Source organism: Protopterus annectens, chromosome 5.part0 (genome assembly GCF_019279795.1).
Source record: "Protopterus annectens isolate FY-2018-M chromosome 5.part0, PAN1.0, whole genome shotgun sequence".
NCBI classification, from domain to species: Eukaryota; Metazoa; Chordata; order Ceratodontiformes; family Protopteridae; genus Protopterus; species Protopterus annectens.
The window spans coordinates 403,265,241-403,285,588 of NC_056735.1; the positions used below are offsets into that span (position 1 = coordinate 403,265,241).

The 20,348-nt window shown below is 44.4% G+C and overlaps 1 protein-coding gene across 4 annotated transcripts in view; it reads left to right on the forward strand.

Moving 5' to 3' along the window:
- SLC35A5 (solute carrier family 35 member A5) overlaps nt 1-20,348 on the forward strand; it is a 712,931-nt gene that overhangs the window by 418,879 nt on the left and 273,704 nt on the right. For all 4 annotated transcript variants that reach the window (XM_044072367.1, XM_044072365.1, XM_044072366.1 and 1 more), the window contains exon 6: nt 8,770-8,837. In XM_044072367.1, coding sequence (XP_043928302.1) covers nt 8,770-8,837 — 68 coding nt within the window. The remainder of the gene's footprint in view (nt 1-8,769; nt 8,838-20,348) is intronic.

A 20,348-nucleotide genomic window follows, 5' to 3' on the forward strand; every position in this document is an offset into this window, starting at 1 on the left:
CCACTCCCTTACAAACATCTTTTGTCTGTCTTTATTCGGTTCACAGTGTGCTATCTGCAGCAAGGGCACTTTTCAGAGTGAAACAGCATTCTCATTAGAGATGGTTACGATTACACAAATTTTCTTGTAGCAAATGACTGTCTATCCCTCCATTCTGTCATTCAGAGTTGATTGTTTTTGCCTTAGGTGTGTTGTCATGTGACTTTGATATTTGGCCATATATTTCCATGTAATGTATAGTGGCATATGGTGGCATAGTGTGCATTGAGTAATGTTCTTCCTCAGTGTCAAAGTTCTTGATTCTCCAGTGCAGTTCTCTGCTGAGGTACTTTCTGTGCCACATCTGTGACCCTCCTTTGTCCGGGTAAGTTTGTGCCAGGTGTTCATTTCCTCCCGCATCCAAAAGACATGCCCTAGGTGAATTGGTATTCCTCCCCAACTGCCTGTAGGCATGCATGCTAAACTTGAGAGGGTGGGTGTTTGAGAGTAGGTGGGTGTGGGTGTGGAGGCAGCACACACATCATGTGCTTGTCTGGTGACCACCTGAGATTATTTTCTCTTATATGTACAAAGTGCTTGGATAGACTCTAGCTCCCTCTGTGAGTTTGAATTGGATTATTTGGATAGCTAGACGATGAATTAATATAGTTACTTAACATTTGTAAACTGAATGAGTGAAGTTGGTACGTTGACCCTTATTAGTCATGCCTTCAGCCAATTAAGAAAGGCAATATGCAAAATACATTTATTAAATGTACAGTTGCCTTCTAGCCAAAGTATTAGACTAAGATAACAAAAAAGTGACTCTGTAGCAGTTCAGAATTTCAGTACAACAGTTCAACTCAAATTACAGGAGAAACAAATAGCAATCTGTGCAGTGAGACTTTACAATATGTACATTCTTAGAATGTCAGCTGGTGTCATTATACACCTGAAGTAGAATATGGTCTTGATGGGCTAATAGTGTACTGAATAGCAGTAAATAGGATCACTTAAGCATGTGCATGTGGATTTTTTTAAGTTGTTTCCTGAATAAGTCAGAGATATTTTTCTGATTCTTTGCAAAATGTTGTTCCAGCATGCTGAAGCTGTTTTAGAAAGGACCATTTTGCTTGAGGGTCAGTGGGACTGAATACATTCTTAGCTCTAGTGAAAAGGTCATGTTTCTTATTTGGAGCCTGTTTTTAGGTTCAAAGGTTAGTACTAGGCTAACTTGCCCCTGTGGGCCATTTTAAGCCTAGCCAATTACCCCATGTGAGAATCAAACACTGCACCTTGTGTCTGTAAGGTAAACACCGTAACCATTATGCCAACCCCTCCCCTAGGGGGTTGTGCCCATTTTTAGTGGCACGGGGGGAGCAATAATTCCCATTTAAGCATTTTAAGGTTGTTGAGTTCAGCAAAAAAAGATGCTTTGACAGTAGCTGACAACCAGTTTTATCTAAAGTTATACAGCAGTGTGTTCTGCTTATTGGGCAAGGTGACCAACGGTCCCAGTTTGGAAGTCTCTGTCCCATCCAGAGCAGCTCTAGGGACTTTGAGATTTTTCAAGGATGCTGTCGGGTATGGGGTGAAGTTGGATGCCTTCACCCCGGCAGGAGCTCTCCAGGCCCCTCTGCTGTCCACCCTGGTGCTTCCTCAAAGACTTCCATCATGGGGAGCACTGCCTGACCCCGCTCACCCAGGCAGGATCTCTCCAGGCCCTACCACTGTCCGCCAGTTGCTCCCTTAAGGACTCCCATCATGGGGGGCTATGCCTGACCCCGCTCAACCAGGGAGGAGCTCTCCATTCTCCACTGCTTTCTGCCATAGCGCTCCCTTAAGGACTTCCATTGTGGGGGGCTCTACCTGACTCCCCCTCACCCAGGCAGGAGCTCACCCAGCCCTGCCACTATCTGCCTCTCTCCCCCTTCCAGACTTCCATCCCAGAGGGGGCATGGTCTGTACCCCCTCACCTAGGCGAAAGCTGTCCTGTACCAGTCACTTTCCACCTCTCTGTCTCTCCTCTCAAGAATTCCATTGGGACTGACTCCCTCTGGGGTTCCACTTCTACCCCACCCAGGACAGAGATCTCTTTTCCAGGGTTACATATCTCTTAACCAAACTTCAGAGGTGTGCGAATCAAATACTCCACATACTCAGACCATGAAGTTCTTTTGTTGAGGATGAAAGCGCTTACCAGCTTTCTATTGTCTTACAATAAAATTTTTTGTTTTACTTTATGGACTGTCAGCATTTTCTACAGCATCAGTATACCAGTGGTTTTATTGTGGGGTATTTGGTTTGCACACCTCTGCAATTTGGTCAGTTGTTTCTTTCTGTCTTTTGGTGCTTACACATCTCCAAACTGCTGCCAAATCATACAGTGTCATGCATGTTCTTGGAGCCTCTCAGGGGATCTTTCCAGCCTCATGGAACTCTGCTGGGTCATGAAGGCCTTACAGTCCCTCATCCAAACTTCCATGACACCAGTTCTCCACTTTGCCTTGCACGTAGGGCTTTCAAACTTGCAGGGGAGATGGCCCTGGGTCCCCCCATCTCTGCACTTTTTGCAGCACACCTCAGTCTCTCACCCCCACGGTGCCAGGTGCCAACAAATGTGCATTGCTTCAAGCCTCCTGGCATGTGGCCTCTTGCCTCCTGTGTGGTGCTATTCAGAGTGGCATCCCCACAGTGCCTGGTGAAGGATGGGAGGCCAACCTGCCTGCCCCAGTGCGAGGTGACATGGCTGCCCTATCTCCACTCCCATGGGGGCTGGGAAAATGGGATTGCAGACCTGGCTTCCCAGGGCGGCCCTCAAGTGTCCCAGTTTAGGTCCTGTAACGAAATGTTCACCTTGTTATTGGGTGAGAAGTGAATGTTTGAACTGTATTTTCTGTTGTCTACAAAACAGTTGTATTTTGGAGTCTTTGCAAAATAGCTGTGATGTTCTTCGTGCTTCACTGTTGCAGTCATTACATTTGGGTAATCCTGCTGGCAGGTTGCCATCAGCCGGCCTGAATTCCAAAGTCTTGGGTCCTGCGTCGGCTGCTGTCACCCCTTCCCTGACGTCAGGTCGTCAGGGGTATAAAAGAAGTAGCCGGTGCCATTTTCTTCAGTCTTTATTGCTGCGCGGTGCCCGAAGCAAAAGCAGTTGGCAAGTGCCAGTCGTCTGACTCCTGAGATTTTCGTGTTTTAGTTTCAGATCGGAAGTCTTCAATAAAGCTAAGTACCCCTCTGGGGAAACTTTTTTCTTTCCCCAGACCGATGTCAGAAAAAGTTAATTGTATTTCTTGTGGAAAGCAAATACCTATAAGGATTTTTATTCTTACTATATTCCTTGCCTAGGCCCTGATCACAACGTTACTGATTGTCGGTTTTGTGCTAGATTTAACCAATGCACTATTAAGCGTCGGTATGATTTTGCTTTAAACTTTTTTGGACGCCGGTTTAATTGTCCTGAAATGTCGTCGGATAGCCATCCGACTACCGGACTTTACAAAAAACGCAAAGAAAAGGATAAAGAAAAACAACAGAGTCCCAAAACCAACAACAAAGCTTCTCTTAAGTCAGTCGCTGGTTCTCAGTGAGGCGCTTTCACAGCCCTGATGCCCGCTACTTTAGAGTCACAGGCCGCTACCGACTCCCACGTGGAGTCGGCCATGCCGCTGGATACTCAAGGTATTGGCGCCTCGGACGCTAATCCCTCAGATTGGTCCAGAGCCGCTGAGCAGTTACCAGCTTCTGAGGGTGTATTCAGACCTAAACATCTTTACATTAAAACGACTTCAGCTTCAAAAGCAAAGACTAAAGCACCTTCTAAAGCAAGGAAACAAACTCAAGAGCCACATGGACAGGCCTCTATGCCCAAAAAACAGATGCTCAAAATGGCCGAAGACTTGATTACCTTGATCAAGGGTTCCCATCCCCCTCCTGATAAGAGGCCTAGGCATGACACTGACTATGAATCTTCAGATCAGGTTTCCATTTCTTCTGATCCCTCTTCTGATCAGGAATATTTTCTTACCCCTTATGAGGATTCTGATGCTGAAGAATCTATACCTTCAGCTTCTCCTCCTGAGGACTTTTCCTTTGCGGAACCCTTGCTGGAGAGGATAGATCACAAACATACAGAAAACAGTCCCAATGACTTCCCCCTGCCTGCGCAAGCACTTATTTTCTGGCAGAACCCTTAGGGGGAAAATTAGCACTTTTTGCTCAAAATTGGCACATCATAACCCAGGACGAGTGGGTTCTAAACATAGTATCACAAGGCTACAAGTTCCATTTCCATACTCTGCCAAAGGCAAATGGCTGGCCAGATTGGGCAGAGGCACAAAAACAAGTCTCATCCCTCATGGACATGGGGGCCTTTCAACAAGTACCAGAGCAAGAGCAGGGACAAGGATTTTACTCGACTGTTCTTGGTACCCAGAAAGGACAAGGCCTAGAGGCCAATACTGGACCTATCTATTCTGAACACTTTCCTGGATATTCCAAAATTTAAAATGTTGACTTTGCAGCAGCTTCTGCCCATGCTGGGCAAGAATGCTTGGCTTGTGACTTTAGACCTAAAAGAGGCATACCTGCATGCTCCAATTAGACAATCATGCAGAAGATACCTAAGATTCAAGACTGGTTCAATGCATTGCCAATTCTCTGCACTGCCCTTTGGCTTATCTACTGCGCCCAGGGTCTTTACAAAGTGCCTGGCACCAGTAATTGCATTCTGCAGACAAAGAGGAATACAGATATATCCTTACTTGGACGACTGTCTCATTCAAGCAGAGAACAAGAACATTTTTCTTCAACATGTGGCGTTTGTGAAAAGACTTCTAACATGCCTAGGGTACACAGTCAACAAAAAAAAATCAAAACTAGTACCCTCACAAGAGATAACATTCCTGGGTGCAAGCTTAAATACAACTGCCCAGATGGCTTATCTCACGCCAGACAAACAAAGGCAACTGACTACCTATTTCAAAATGTTGGCAAAAAAGGCCCAGTTATCTGCAAGAAAAATTCTGCAGGCTTTGGGCTTCATGGCATACTGCATCCTACTAATTCCATATGCAAGACTGCATATGAGGAAACTTCAGTGGTACCTAAAAAGTGTTTTGACTCAACATTGCCACAGCCTGGAAACTGTCATTTCTCTCATTCCCTGCCTGCAACAGGAGTTTCGATGGTGGGCAAAGGCTTGTCACCAGAACAAGGGACAACCATTCACATTACCTCCAGCCAGGCAGACACTAACAACGGATGCATCAGACTATGCCTGTGGAGCCCACATGGCAGGAAGATGCATTCAGGGAACATGGTCCTCAAACCAAATGCATCTACATATCAATCAAAAAGAGATGTTAGCTGTTCAAAATGCCCTGATAGCCTTCAAGGACCTTATTCATCCGGGACAACTACTGATAAAGACAGACAATACCACAGTCATGTGGTATATAAAGCAGGGGGGCACACATTCTTACCCCCTTTGCAGACTAGCCTTGACCTTGTGGGACACAGCTTTGACTTGCCAAGTACATCTGCAGGCACAATTCCTGCCAGGAAAGGAAAATACTCTGGCAGACGAACTAAGCAGAAACCTCATGGATCCCCATGAGTGGAAGCTGGATCCACAAGTCTTCAGCATGATAACAAGGAAATGGGGGTGCCTGGACATGGATCTATTTGCCTCCCCTCTCAATTACCAACTAAAAAGATTCTGCACAAGGACTTAGCACAGACAAGCATGGAAAGTGGATGCCCTATCTTTCAGCTGGAAAAGCCTATCAGTATATGCCTTTACTCCACTGCCTCTCCTCCCCAAGGTGCTCCTAAAGGTCAGACAGGAGAAGCCAAAGATAATACTGATTTCCCCAGACTGGCCACGACAGTACTGCTATCCAATACTAAGGAACTTATCTCTATACCCAGCTTGGACCTTACCTCATATACCTCGACTGCTGTCCCAGCAAAACAATCAGATCATGCACAGCCAACTCAGGACATTAAACTTGGCAGCATGGCGGATAATGTAGTCATACAAAAAACACCTGTCAGTAAACCTGTGATGGATGTCATTCTGGAAGCCAGAAGGCCTAGTACTAGAAGGTCTTATGCTGGAAAATGGAAGAGATTCTGTGCCTGGAACCAGGCACAAGGAAATGATACAGTGGTACCAAATATTCCTCAGATTTTGCAATATTTAACTGAGATGCTGGACAAGGGCCTATCTTTTTCATCATTTAAAATTCATGCCTCTGCCATTTCAGCTCATTACAATACAGAGCCACCACTTTTTTTCTCAACCTTTAAGGCAGTACCTCAGAGGAAATTTAAGGCCCCCAAGGAGACTACCAATACCTGCATGGGACCTCAACTATTCTTGGAAAAGCTCACCCTGCCTCCTTTTGAGCCAACTGCTACTGCTGATATGAAGTTTTTATCTTGGAAAACCACTCTGCTCTTAGCAATTACTACTGCAAGACGAGTTTCAGAGCTACAGATGCTCATGGCTGTGGAACCTTTCATAATTTTTCATCCAGACAGGGTCTCCCTGAGGACAAACCCAACGTGTATGCCTAAAGTAGTGTCCAGTGTGGCTCTTAACCAAGCCATCCATCTGCCAACCTTTTACCCAAATCCACAGAACAAGGGGGAGATAATTCTGCATTCTTTGGACGTACACAGACAGCTTAGATTCTACTTGTTCAGAACCAAAGCTTTCAGGAAGACAGAGCAATTACTAGTGGCGTATGCTGCAAGATCACAAGGAAAATCTATCTCAAAGCAAACTATTTCTAAGTGGTTAGGTCACTGCATTCATTTCTGCTACGTACACCATGGCAAGCCAGTGCCTAAGGGCATTAGGCCTCATTCCACCAGAGCTGCAGCCACCTCAGCAGCCTTTCTCAGGGGAGTACCAACTACAGACATTTTAGAGGCGGCTACTTGGAGTTTAGTGCACACCTTTACAAAGCATTATCATCTGCCACTCTACTCTAAATCCAGGGCAGGCTTTGCCACTGCAGTTCTGCAGGGCCTCATAGCCGCTCCTAATGCTGTCTAGTTCCAGCCTCCCAACCATAGCTTTGGGACTCTACCCAATTGTAATGACTGTTCTTCGTGTTTCACTGTTGCATAGTAAAGTTGTGTACACTTACCATAAATGTAGATGTTCGAGTGTATTCACTGTTGCAGTCCAGGTTACCCACCCACCTTCCCCCTTTTTTTCTTTTGGATCTTATCTTTCCTTCTTTGATTTATACTACCTATGTGGTGTGTATGCTTATAGATGAAGGTAAAATTTATATTTGTGTATTTCTGAATATATATATATATATATATATATGTATATGTATGTATGTATATATGTATATAAAGTTTGGCTACCCTTTCTGGGGGCACCTGACATCTGGGGCAAGAAAAACTGAAGAAAATGGCACCGGCTGCTTCTTTATATCCCTGACGACCTGACGTCAGGGAAGGGGCGACAGAAGTCAACGCAGGACCCAAGACTTTGGAATTCAGGCCGGCTGAGGGCAACCTGCCAGCAGGATTACCCAAATATAATGACTGCAACAATTTATGGTAAGTGTGCACAACTGTACTTTTTGGGGCATAGGAGACCTACATACTGAGAGTATATTCTATGCTTGATGGAAGCACATCAATGGTTGTTGTTTGCCTTCCTTCTGTAGTTAGAAAATGAGCTGTTTTGTAAAACTGAGTTTAGCCAGAATGTTTTCTCCTTGATACTGTGTGTGAATGAAAAAGATTTTGATCTAGTTTTACTCGGTTACTTGTTGAGTTATGAAAGAGGAGTGCCTTTTGGGTTGTTGTTTGTTAGTGCTTGTGCTAAGGCTAAGCATTGTGAAGTTCTGGAAGCATCCCATTTGATTTAGTGTGTAGGTTATAAAACGGTTTTTAGTAAGAAAGTTTCAAAGGGAGCTGAGGACCCTTCAGAGAAGTTTCTTTAAGGTATGTAGAGACTTTGGTATTTTAGTTCTTAACCATGTCATTTGCATGTAAGATACAGTTTTGTGCCAGATCCTAAGGGGGTATCATTTAAAGGTTAAGGAATGACCACAGATCTTTGTGGGACACCTTTAGGTAATGTACTGATGTCTGTGTCTGTGTCTGTGTGTGTGTGTGTGTGTGTGTGTCTGTGTCTGTGTCTGTTGGCTATTTTGAATGCTCTGTTAGAGAGCTGAGTGGAGAACCACTAAATTATTCCATTGAAAAAGTACAGCTGCATATTTTTTGTAATACAATTGATTGGTCTGTGTTTTTCAGTGCATGCCTTAAGTCAAGAAATGTAGCTCATGTTAGTAGGCTTTGTCCCATATAATAGCCTAACTGTCCATTTGCATATTACAGCATGAGACAATTACATTGTTTTTCTTCTGCATGGAAAAACCACAGGTGGGGCATGCAGGTCCACATGCTTTATATCTGTCTGACATTTGAGTGGGACCCCAACACCACTTTTTTGTAACATTAAGACCAGCAAAAGGACCAAGCATTAAATTGTTTTGCTATTTGCAAGAGGGTTCTTGTTTTGTGTCAGTCTGCTGGTATGGCAAGTACCTGACTGACTACATGTGTGTTTTAGGATATGTGCACATCTTTTTAGTGACTATGTTGAGAGTTTAATAGCAGTGGTTTCAAGGGTAGAGAAATAGAATGGTTATTAAATATACATGGTATTTATCTGTTGTAGAAATTTGGCATCTACAAAAAAAAACAACAATAAAAATGACTGACTTTGACCTTTCATTATTTCCTTCATAGGCTATGGCTACATTGTTCTCCAATTTTGTCATCATCACCACAGCAATGCTATTCAGAATAGTGCTTAAGTAAGTAGGTAATCTGAATATAAATGTTAAAACTGTAATAGTATTTTACCTGTTTCTGGATTTAAAAGAGAAAGCAGCAAACCAGGCAGTTGTCAAACCACCATAATTGTCAGTATAAGTTTGCTGCCCTCATATTTTTTTTGTATGTGCCTTATAATATCAGTTTCCACACTGTGTAGTTTTGTTAGTAAAATTTACTCGGAGAATAATATACCCTTTTGCACCCATCATATTCCATTCCCCCATTTTACAGAGCTTAGTACTGTGATACAGGACTTGCCTGACAATGTGATGCCAACTAAAACCCACTATTTTTCCAGGTAAAAATCGAAGATGATGTTCTTCGTGTTTCACTGTTGCAGTCATCACACTTGGGTTATTTGCCTGCAGGTAGCCCACAGTCGGCCCGAGTACCAGAGTATTGGGATTTCTGTGTCAGATGCTGTCGCTTCTTCCATGACTTCAGGTCATCAGGGGTATAAAACATGCAGCCGACGCCATTACATCAGCTTTTCTTGCTGAGCGGACCCTGAAGCAGAAGCAGTTTGCAAGTGCTGGTCGGCCAACTACTGAAATTTTTGTTTTTTGAGTTTCAGACCTGAAGTCTTCTAAAAGATAAGTACCCTGTTGGGGATCCTTTTTTCTTGCTCTAACCGATGTCAGAAAAAAATTAATAATTGTCATGCCTGTGGAAAGCAAATACCTCACAGAAATTTTCATTCTTACTGCGTCACCTGTTTAGGCCCAGACCACGAAGTTCCTCGCTGTCAGTTTTGTGCCCTGTTTAACGCCTGAACTATTCGTCATCGGGCTGTTCTTGTCATTAAACTCTTTCGCTTTCATTCTCTGTATTCTGAAATGGCTTCAATAAGCCATCCGACTACGATCTTCCGAAAAAGCATAAGGATAAAGACAGACCGCATAGGTCCAAAACTGCTGACAGCGCTTCCGCTAAGCTAGTCGCCAGTCCACCAGTACTCAGTGAGGCACTTTCGCAGCCCCTGATACACACTTCTACAGATTTTCAGGCCTCTACTGAGACCCATTCGGAGTCCGGTATGCTGCGAGCTGCTTCTTCGACTATGGAACCTGCGGATGTCTCTACATTGGACGCATTCAGAGCCACTGTGCAGGCACCAGCTTCTCAGGGTGTATTCAGGCCTTCCGATGCTCATATTAAACCAACTACTTTGTTTCAAACCCAAAATACCAAATTTCTCAGGCCCAGAGTTTGCACTATGCCTAGGGAACCGACAACCGAAGCGCATTCTCAGGCCCCCATGCCACAGAAACAAATGCTTAGAATGGCTGAAGACCTTATTATCTTAATTATGGGAAGCCAGCCTTCCCCCCCTCCAAAAGGTCAAGAACTGATTTTCCTTCTGATTCTTCAGATTGAGTCCGATGACTCTGATCCTTCTGATTACCAGGACATACCTTTATCTACATATGAGGATTCTGATGCAGAGGATTCCATTCCCTCTGCTTCCCCACCAGAGTATTTTCCTTTTGGTGAAACCCTGCATACTCTCAGAGAACATTTCTGCTGGGAGTGCCAGGACTAGCCACAGTCCAAAAAGAGACTCAGGGAATTTTTAAACTTGCCTCAGCACAGGCCTCTAGCTATCCCTCCTGTTCTGGAAATTGTAGATGATGCCTTCATGGAATCCAGTCTTACCCCTGATACTTTGCCACCAGCTCCCAGGAAACCTGACAGGTGCTAAAAGAGTACCTGACTCTCACAAATTCCTATTTAAGAATCCTACTGCGGATCCAGAGACCATTTCCCAGGGACCTAAAGGCATTAAGGCTACTAAAGCCAAAAACCCTACCCCTTTGGACAGGGATTCTAGGGCTTTAGACAGATGGGGTAAGAAGGTATATACCTCTGCTACTCTTGCCATCAGGGCTTTAAATTGCCAGTTTCACATGTTAAAGTATCAGCAACATATCATGGAACTAATTAAACAGAAAATAATGTTGATTCCTGATTGTGCAGAACATAAAGGTTTACAAGAGTTAATGCATTCTGCTGACCAAGTTGGAAACCATACTTTGGAATGTAGTTTTGATACCTTAGAAGTATCTTGCAGGGCTGCTGTCACTGGATCTGTTCTTAGAAGGCATGCTTCGCTTAAGGAACAAATCTTGCCAGACCATATCAAAGCAAAATTACTAGATGCTCCATTAAACCATGAACATCTGTTTGGCATTAAAGCAGAAGTCCTCAAAAAGATGGAGGAAAAAGCTAAATCTGTGCAAACCGTTGTACAGCCACCTAGATTCAGTAGGCATTGGCCTTCTAAAAACTGGTCTTTTCCAGCCCCTCCTAGACCTTCTCAGGCCAAACCAAGGGGCAGCAGACCACCAAGATTTACCGTCTCAGAGTATACACAGATCTAAACAATGGAGTGCTCCCACCTCAAAAACAGGGAGTAGTAAGCCACCATCCTATGGAAAAAGTTCACAATGACTTGTCCTTCTTCCTTCCAAGCCTTGCCCAAGTACTTGCACTGTTAGGAGGAAAACTAGCCCTGCACACAAAAACTGGGTGTACATTACCCAGGACAGATGGGTCTTGAACATTGTATCCCAGGGATACAGATTCTACTTCCACTCATTGCCAACCCCAAGCGGATGACCCGACCTCCCCCCAAACCAGTGGGCAGAAGCCCAAAAGCAAGTACTTTCTCTTCTCAGTATCAAGGCTATTCAACCTGTCCCAGCAGAGCAAAGGGGACAAGGTTTTTACTCCAGTCTGTTTCTGGTACCCAGAAAGGAAAACTCTTGGCGCCCTATCCTGGATCTGTCTATTCTCAACACCTTCCTGGTGGTTCCAGGGTTGAAAATGCTTACTCTCCAGCAGCTGCTTCCTATGCTAATCTGCACATCCCCATAAGGGCATCTTGCAGGATATATCTACATTTCAGAGCAGACTCTATGCACTGTCAGTTCCCTGCACTTCCCTTTGGCTTATCTACTGCGCCCAGGATATTCACAAAATGCCTAGCTCCAGCCATTGCATATTGCAGGCAGAGAAAAATTCAAATCTACCCATACTTGGACTCAGGCGAGCAGTCAGGAATTGCTACTTCAGCACCTGACATTTATAAGAGAGACTTCTAACTTCACTGGGGTTTACCATCATCCAAAAAAATCACATCTGGTACCCAGCTAAAAGATTGTATTTCCTGGTTGAGCTTGAACGCAACTTCCCAGATGGCATTCCTCACTCCAGAAAAAGTGTTATTTGACAAACTACTTCAATCTACTGGCCACCCAAACCCAGCTATCTGCAAGAAAAATGCTGCAAGCCCTAGGGTTCATGGTCTCTTGCATTCTACTAATTCCATATGCAAGACTGCATATGAGGAAACTTCAGTGGTACGTAAAAAGTCTCTGGTGTCAACATTCTCAGGACCTGGAAACAATGATTCCTATCATTCCTTGCCTAAGGACAGAGTGCCTTTGGTGGGCAGACACCTGCTACCACAACAAGGGACTCCCTTTCACTCAACCCCCTGCCGCACAAACCCTGAAAACAGATGCATCAGACTATGCATGGGGGGCTCACATGGCAGGAAAATGCATTCAAGGCAAATGGAGCCCAAAACAAATGCACCTGCATATCGATCAAAAAGAAATGTTAGCTGTACAGAATGCACTGACAGCCTTCAAATACCTTATTCTTCCAGGGCAACTATTGATAAAGACAGATAACACCACAGTTATGTGGTACATAAACAAGCAGGGGGGAACCCATTCCTACTCACTCTGCAGGTTAGCCATGGCTCTGTGAACACAGCTTTGAGCAATCAAGTGCACCTGCAAGTTCAATTCCTGCCAGGCAAACTAAATTCACTGGCAGACTTAAGCAGAAATCTAATGGACCCACACGAATGGAAACTGGAACCCAAATCATTCAAGCTTATGATCCACAGGTGGGGGGCACCAGAGGTAGACCTCATTACTTCCCCACAGAACTATCAATTGAGTAAATATTGCACCAGAACTCCCCACAGCCAAGCATGGAAAGTGGATTCCCTGTCCTTTACATGGGAAAACCTCTCAATCTATGCCTTCTCCCTCTGCCCCTTCTCTCTAATGTTCTACTAAAGGTCAGACAGGGACAAGCCAAGGACAACTCTGATTGCACCAGATTGGCCACACCAGCACTGGTACCCACTTTTGCGCAGTCTGACAGTAGTGCCACCAGCAGGAGGGACAGATTTTGCATCCTCAGCTGCAAACCCTGAACCTAGCAGCCTGGCTCATCCCCTGAACACATCACCAGCAACCCTCAGATAATAGGTTCTGGATGTCATCCTTGAGGCAAGGAGGCCTAGTACTAGGAAATCCTATTCAGAAAAGTGGAAAAGATATTGTTCTTGGAGCCAGTCTTAGGGAATGGACACAACTGTGCCCAACTTATCTCAAATACTAAATTACCTAACAGAACTGCTCTACAAAGGCATCTTCAATTAAGATTCATGCCTCTGCTCTCTCAGCTTATTACAATACTGAGCCACCCCTCTTCTCTCACCCTCTGGTCAAACAGTTCCTGAGAGGAGCCAAAAATTTAAGACCCTCCCAGGAGAGCTCCCACTCCAGCCTGGGACCTTAACTTTGTACTGGCGAAGCTCGCGCTTCCTCCCTTTGAACCTGCAGCTACAACAGAGTTAAAATTCCTCAAAACAGCCTTACTTCTAGCCATCACTTCAGCAAGAAGAGTGTCTGAATTGCAGGCCCTTATGGCCGTGGAACCCTTCATTATCTTCCATGTGAACAGGGTTTCCCTCAGGACTAACCCATCATTTATGCCAAGGTGGTATCTAGTGTGGCTTTAAACCAATCCATTCATTTGCTAACCTTTTTCTCTAATCCTCAGAGTAAAGGGGAAAGGATCCTGCACTCCCTGGACATGCACAGGCAGCTTAGGTTCTACCTGGATAGGACTAAACCTTTCAGAAAATTTGAACAGCTGCTAGTCAGCTTTGCTACAGGGGCAGAGGGCAAGGCCATTTCAAAACAAATAATTTCTAAATGAGTAGCACACTGCATCCATTTCTGCTACAAACACCATGGAAAACATACCCCACAGGGGATCAGAACTCATTCCACTAGGGCTACCTCAACCTCTACAGCATTTCTCAGGGGAGTCCCTACCAGGGACAGTCCTGGAAACTGCAACCTGGAGTTCTGTTCACACCTTCACCAAGCATTACTACTTACCTATCTTTTCTAAATCCAGAGCTGTATTTTCCATAGCAGTCTTACAAGGCCTGCTAGCTAGCCAGCCCTAATGCTTCTTGACTGCCTCTACCATTCCTCAGCTTTGGGAATCAACCGAAGTGTGATGACTGCAACAGTGAAACATGGAGAACATAGTACAGTTGTGTACACTTACCGTAAATGTAGATGTTTAGAGTGTATTCACTGTTGCATTCCTGGTTACCCTCCCTCCAGCCCCCTGACTATCCTTTTTTTTTTTGGCCATATCTTAATGGTATTTACTTTTACGGTGTTATACACCATGTAATTGCTTCCTGTTTTGGGGGCTCCTGACATCTTGGGCAAGAAAAACTGATGTAATGGCGTCGGCTGCATGTTTTATACCCCTGACGACCAACGCCATGGAAGAAGCGACAGCATCTGATGCAGAAATCCCAAGACTCTGTTATTCAGGCCGACTGAGGGCTACCTGCAGGCAGATAACCCAAGTGTGATGACTGCAACAGTGAATACACTGGAACATCTACATTTATGCTAAAAGTGTTACACAACTGTACTATCTTCATAGTCATTGTTGCAGTACTGATCTTTGGGTCTTCTTGATATACAGAAGCTGGTAACCAGCCAGATTTCCAGAGTCTTTTTATCATCCCTAGATGACAGATGTCTGATGGCTGACATTCAGTTGTCCGGGTATAAGAGTAGCATCCATCTACACCATCTTTGATTCTTTCTAGCAGTGCACTCTGATGTGCTTCCCTGTGTAGCAGATATTCACAGTCTGTCAGCCAGATCATTTGTCTGCAGTTTCTAACAAACAAATTTCAGATAAGTACCCCTTTGGGGAATTCTTTCTTCTGACTAATGTTTAGAAAAGTTAATAACTGCTTGAAATCCACCATAGAGACTTTCATACTTTTTGTCTGTTTTTTGTTCATTTGGTTTGGGGCCTCAACACAATGTTTTTAGTTGTCTGGATTTTGCTAGTTTTAGAGTTGAAACCCTTAAGTGTAGGGCTGAAGCCCTTGTGGCACACATGGAGTCCTCAAAACTAGTTCTTGCTGCTCCTCTTCCAGCTTCTGCCTCTACCACTTTACCAAGAAAACAAAAAGCTTAAGGAAAAAGACTCTGCAGGCAGTGGTGATCCTTCCATGTCTGCATCTAAGTCTGTCGGCAACTCTGAGGTGCTTTTGCAGCCCCCAGGTCTGACTACCAGGCCGACCCATTTGGCATGAACCTTCAGGAGGTCACTCAACTTTATACTCTCCACATCTACCCCAGTTGGGTCTGAGGTCACTCAGCAGACCACAGCTTCTGATGTCCAAATGTCTGTTACTGGAGATGATTCCTCTTCCACTGTTGTTTTGCAGGAGCACTAGCCATTAACGCAGACTAAGGCCATGATCACCTGCTCATGCTTATCGAATGCCTAAACCACAGAGACCAATCCGCCTACACCCCAGTTGTCAGCTATTACTAACCAGGTCAAAACTCAGGATCTCCTTAAAATTGCCCAGAAATTCTTGGTCATTATGAAATCTAGGGAGACCAGCCAGTCACTGCAGGACTACCCATATAACGTCTCCCTGTAAAAGACCAAGAGATGCCTTTCAAGAGGAGTCTGATTCTTCAGGATCTGAGTATGATTGAGAGATGTCTTGTTCTGAGCACCACCCCCCTCAATGCTGTCCTGATTCTATCGCTAGTGATGCCCTTTTGTGCTTCTCCCACAGAAGATTTATCCTTTGGGAATACATTACTTAAGATAAAGGAGGCTTTGCAGTGGGAAAGCAAGAGATTCTGTCAGGCCCAAACCCATTACAGCCAGCTTTTAAGCTTGCCACCCCTCAGACCACTAGCTGTCCCACCAGTCCATATGGTATTAGTTGATGTCTTCAAAGACCTCTTTTTTTTTACACCCAGAATCTCTCTCCCCGCCACTCCAAGGAAACAAAACCGATTTTATAGAGTTCTTGACACATGTCTCTACAAGAACTCACAAGCTGATCCCTATTGTAACATCTACTGAATCCACTATGGGTGCACCTAAACCTGCTGCTCCCTACCTAATGACAGGGAAGATAGGCTATTAGGCAGGTTTGGGAAAAGGACTTTAACATCTACTGTCCTCTGTATGAGGGCCCTCATTTGCCAGCTGTACATGTTAAAGTACTTGAGTCTTTGCAGAAGCAAATCATTACCAAAGTAGTGGGCATTGTAGATAAGGTATTATAAGGAACATACAGGACACAGCTAAAGTAGTACTGGTTTCCATACATTATCTGAAGTGTGGTTACGATGCTTTAGATGCATCATGCAGAGAAGATTGTTATCCGCAGGCATGCTTGGTGGAGGACCCAGCCACTTTCTGACCAAGTTAAGGCCAAACTGTTGGATGTTGCATTGGATAAAGAATTCCTTTTTGGGCCTCCCACAGAGAATGTTTTCAAGAAATTGAATAAAAAAGAAAACAAAAATTATGAAAGAATTGTATTTGTTTCCAACCTCAAACTGTAACAGGAATTATCCTTCTAAGCTGTGGCCTCTGCCTCCTAGGCAAGATAATGGGAGGCCTCCCCAGTCAAAAAGACCTAAACATTCCAGAAGATGGCAGCCTGAGCGGTGCCCTAGACCTGGATGGGGGGGTCCAAAGACTCTATCCCCCTAAGAGAACAGCTGCGACTGTGCACAGCTGTGCTCCCTCAAGTGTCCACTAGCAGGAAGATTTGCTTCCTTTCTAAATCAGTGGAAACTCATCACCTCAGATCAGTGACTACTAAACATCATAGAAAAAGATTACTTAATTCATTTCAGAGAAAGGCCTTCCTTCATAGGGATAACAAAGCCTCCAAAAGAACAAGAAGCCCCCCCCCCCTTCTTGCAAGAACTCTTGCGATATAGATCCATTCGACCAGTACTTGCTGGGGAGGCAACAGGGTTCTACTCCAGGATTTTTCTAGTACTAAGAAAGGACCTTGAGGCCACTTTTAAATCTCGGAGTTAACAAGTTCCCAGAAATTCACAAATTCAGAATGTTGACTCTTCAAAAATTTCTGTCCATGATTTTTCCAGGAGCTTACATGGTAAGAGTAGATCTGAAGGGTGCCTGTCTCCTTGTGCCTAAAACAAAAGAATATAGGAGATATCTTTGATTCATAGCAGCATGTTTGCACTACCAGTTTGTGCTTTTCTGGTTTATTCACTGCACCCACAGTTTTCACCAAATGTCTAGCCCCAGTTATAGCATAAGACAGAACACTGAGTATGCACATCTACCCCTACCCGAACAATTGTCTTTCCCAAGTTAAAAACATCCTGGAACATCAAACAGCCTTACAGGCTACCATGGACAGCTTTCAGAGGGTAGGGCTCACCCTCAGTTTCCACAAATCCCAGCTTCAACCTTGGACAAGAATTCTGTTTCTGAGCACACTGATTGATAGACTCTTTACAACAAAAGCCTTCTGTGCAACATAAAGCCTTCTTACCCAAAGACAAAGGTATCTTTCCTGACAAACTTCCTACTCAGCCTACAGCCAAGGAAGACGATCACAGCAAAGGAATATGTAAGCATCTTGGCTGTAATGCTGTTGTGCATCCTTATGATCCCCCTGGCAAAATTACACATGAGGAAACTTCAGTGGTTCCTGAAAAACACTTGGAAGCAATACTCCCAATCCATAGAAACCCCGATTGCCTCTTCTCCCATGCTTGAAAAAGGATCTTCTTTGATGGAATCAAGCTGAATCCAGGTGCAAATTGTTCTCTGCTCGAGACAGATAAGACCATAACCACAAATAGTTCCATAGTAGCCTGGGGAGCACACTTAGAACCCATGAAGCTGCAAGATGTCTGGACTCCAGATCAAAGAAAACTTCACATAAACCAGAAGGAGTTGATAGCAGTTTTTCTAGTGATGAAAGCTTTTCAAAGTGACCGGTTCCCAGTATCATATAAAATCTGGACATACAACACCACAGTTATGTGGTACATAAATGAACAAGGAGGAAGTCCTTTCTACCTCTTTGTAGTCTAGCAATTAAGATTTGGCCCTTGGCACAACAGTTGTAATAGACACTGGCAACATCTTACATCCCAGGTCAGAGCAGTACCTTAGCAGATTCTTTGAGCAGACACATTCTGGACCTCAGTGAATGGATGCTAAAAAGGGAGGCCTTCCTGGACCTCACCCATCAGTGGGGACACCCCAGTACAGACCTTTTTGCTTATCAGAAAAGATAATTTTAAAGTTTTTGCTCAGCAACCCAACAGACATGGACATGGAGAGCAGATGCCTTCTCATTCAGATAGATAGGACTCTTTTCTTTTACCTTGCCACCTTTTCCCCCGATTCCCAGGGTACTGGTCAAGGTGAGGTCATTCAGGCCAACCATGATACTCATAGCCCTCTGGATGTTTTTCATAGTCAGTGGTTCTTGGGTCTTCTTGCCATGCAGAAGCCCACAACCAGCTTGATTTCCACAGTCTTTCATCATCCCTAGCTGACAGTTGTCCAAAGACAAATGTCTGGATGGCAGAGTATAAGAAGGATGTCTATCGGTATCATCTTCAGTTCTTTCTAGCCATGCAATCCGATGTAATTCATGTTTGTTCGGAATGCTCAGTGCATCGGTTCATTCATTTTTCCAAAGTGTCTTCTGCTTCCAGTCGGATAAGTATCCATTTGGGGATTTTCCTCTAATTTAATGTTTAGAAAGGTCAGCAGTTGCTTGAAGTATAGGAAGCAAATCCCACATAAAGATTTTCACTCATTTTGTCTCTTCTGCTTGGGGCCTCAGCACATCTCCAGTTGTCCTGACTGTGCAAAATTCTGGGAGAAAACCCTGAAATGTAGGGTCGAAGTGTTAGCCACCCATATGTAGTACTCGTCTTTGGTTTCCCCGATAATTTTGCAACCCACTGCTACTGCTGGATCTTTGCAGACACCAGCTGGTGTCATTCCGAAGAAACAAAAAGGTCAGAGACTGACATTTCCGATAAAGCTCTGTCTCTAGTCCCTAAATCGACTAAAAACCCAGGTGAGTTGCCATTGCAGTCCACTGGTTCAGTGACTGTTAGGCCTGAACCCTCTGGCGTGACCCCTTGGGATTCCACCATGGTTTCCAGCTTCCCTACCACTGTTACCATGACACAGATGTCGATTGGGTCTGAGGTCATTCAGCAGGCCTCAGCTTCTGACATTTGGGTTGTGGGTCTTGAGGGAGATGTCCTGTCTGCCTCTGCTACCAAAACCGAAGTCAAGGTAGGACAACTGCAACGTCAAATTATCCCTTCTAAACAGGCAGCTAAACCAAAGTGAACCACTTCCTTTTCTTCACCCCTGCCTTCAGCCACTTCTCTAGCAGAAGCCAAAAACCTCTTAAAATGCCACAGGAATTCATGGCCTTCATGAAATCCAGGGAGCCTTCCTACATTTCTGCTACTGAAGCCTCCCCATCCAAAAGTAGGGAAGTGGCCATTGAAGAAGATTGAGATTCCTCAAGCTCCGAGGATAATGAGGAGTTGTCCTACTCTAGGCACCTGCCACCACAGACTTATCCAGATTCAGACAGATGACACACTCTCTTATGACCCCCCTCCGAGGACCTTTCTTTCAGGAATACCCTTTGTAGAATGAAGAAGGCTTTCAATTGGGAAAGCAAACATTTCTCACAATCTCGGATACATTACAAGTAACTGCTAAGTTTACCTCCTCCTAGGCTACTGACTGTTCCCTGTACACATAGTGCTGGATGATGTCTTTGAAGACGTTGCTTTACAACAAGATTCTTTACCACCTGCTCCTAGGAAACCAAACAGGTTTAACAGAGTGCTTAAATCTCACAAGCACATTTACAAAAATCACAAGCCTGACCCCTCAATAGTCTCTATTGAATCAACAAAAAGTGTACCCAAGTGGCCAACTAGATATATTTTGCCTAATGATAGGGAAAGTAGACTATTAGACAGATTTGGGGAAAGAACGCTTATTTGTCTTCCTTCCTTCCTTCCTTCCTTGCAGTGATAGCATTGATTTGCCAGTTTTGTATGCTAAAGTACCTTGAATCTCTCCAGGATAAAATTCTACCCAAGTTGAACTCTGTTGCGGATAGAACCTTATCAAAGGAAATTCAGGAGAGCGCAAGGGAAGCTTTACAAGTCTCCAGACACTCACTAAAGAGTGGCTGTGATGCCTTAGATGCATCATGCAGAACAGCTGCCACAGGTTCTGTCATCTGCAGACATGCATGACTCCGGACCTAGCCCTGTCAGATCAGG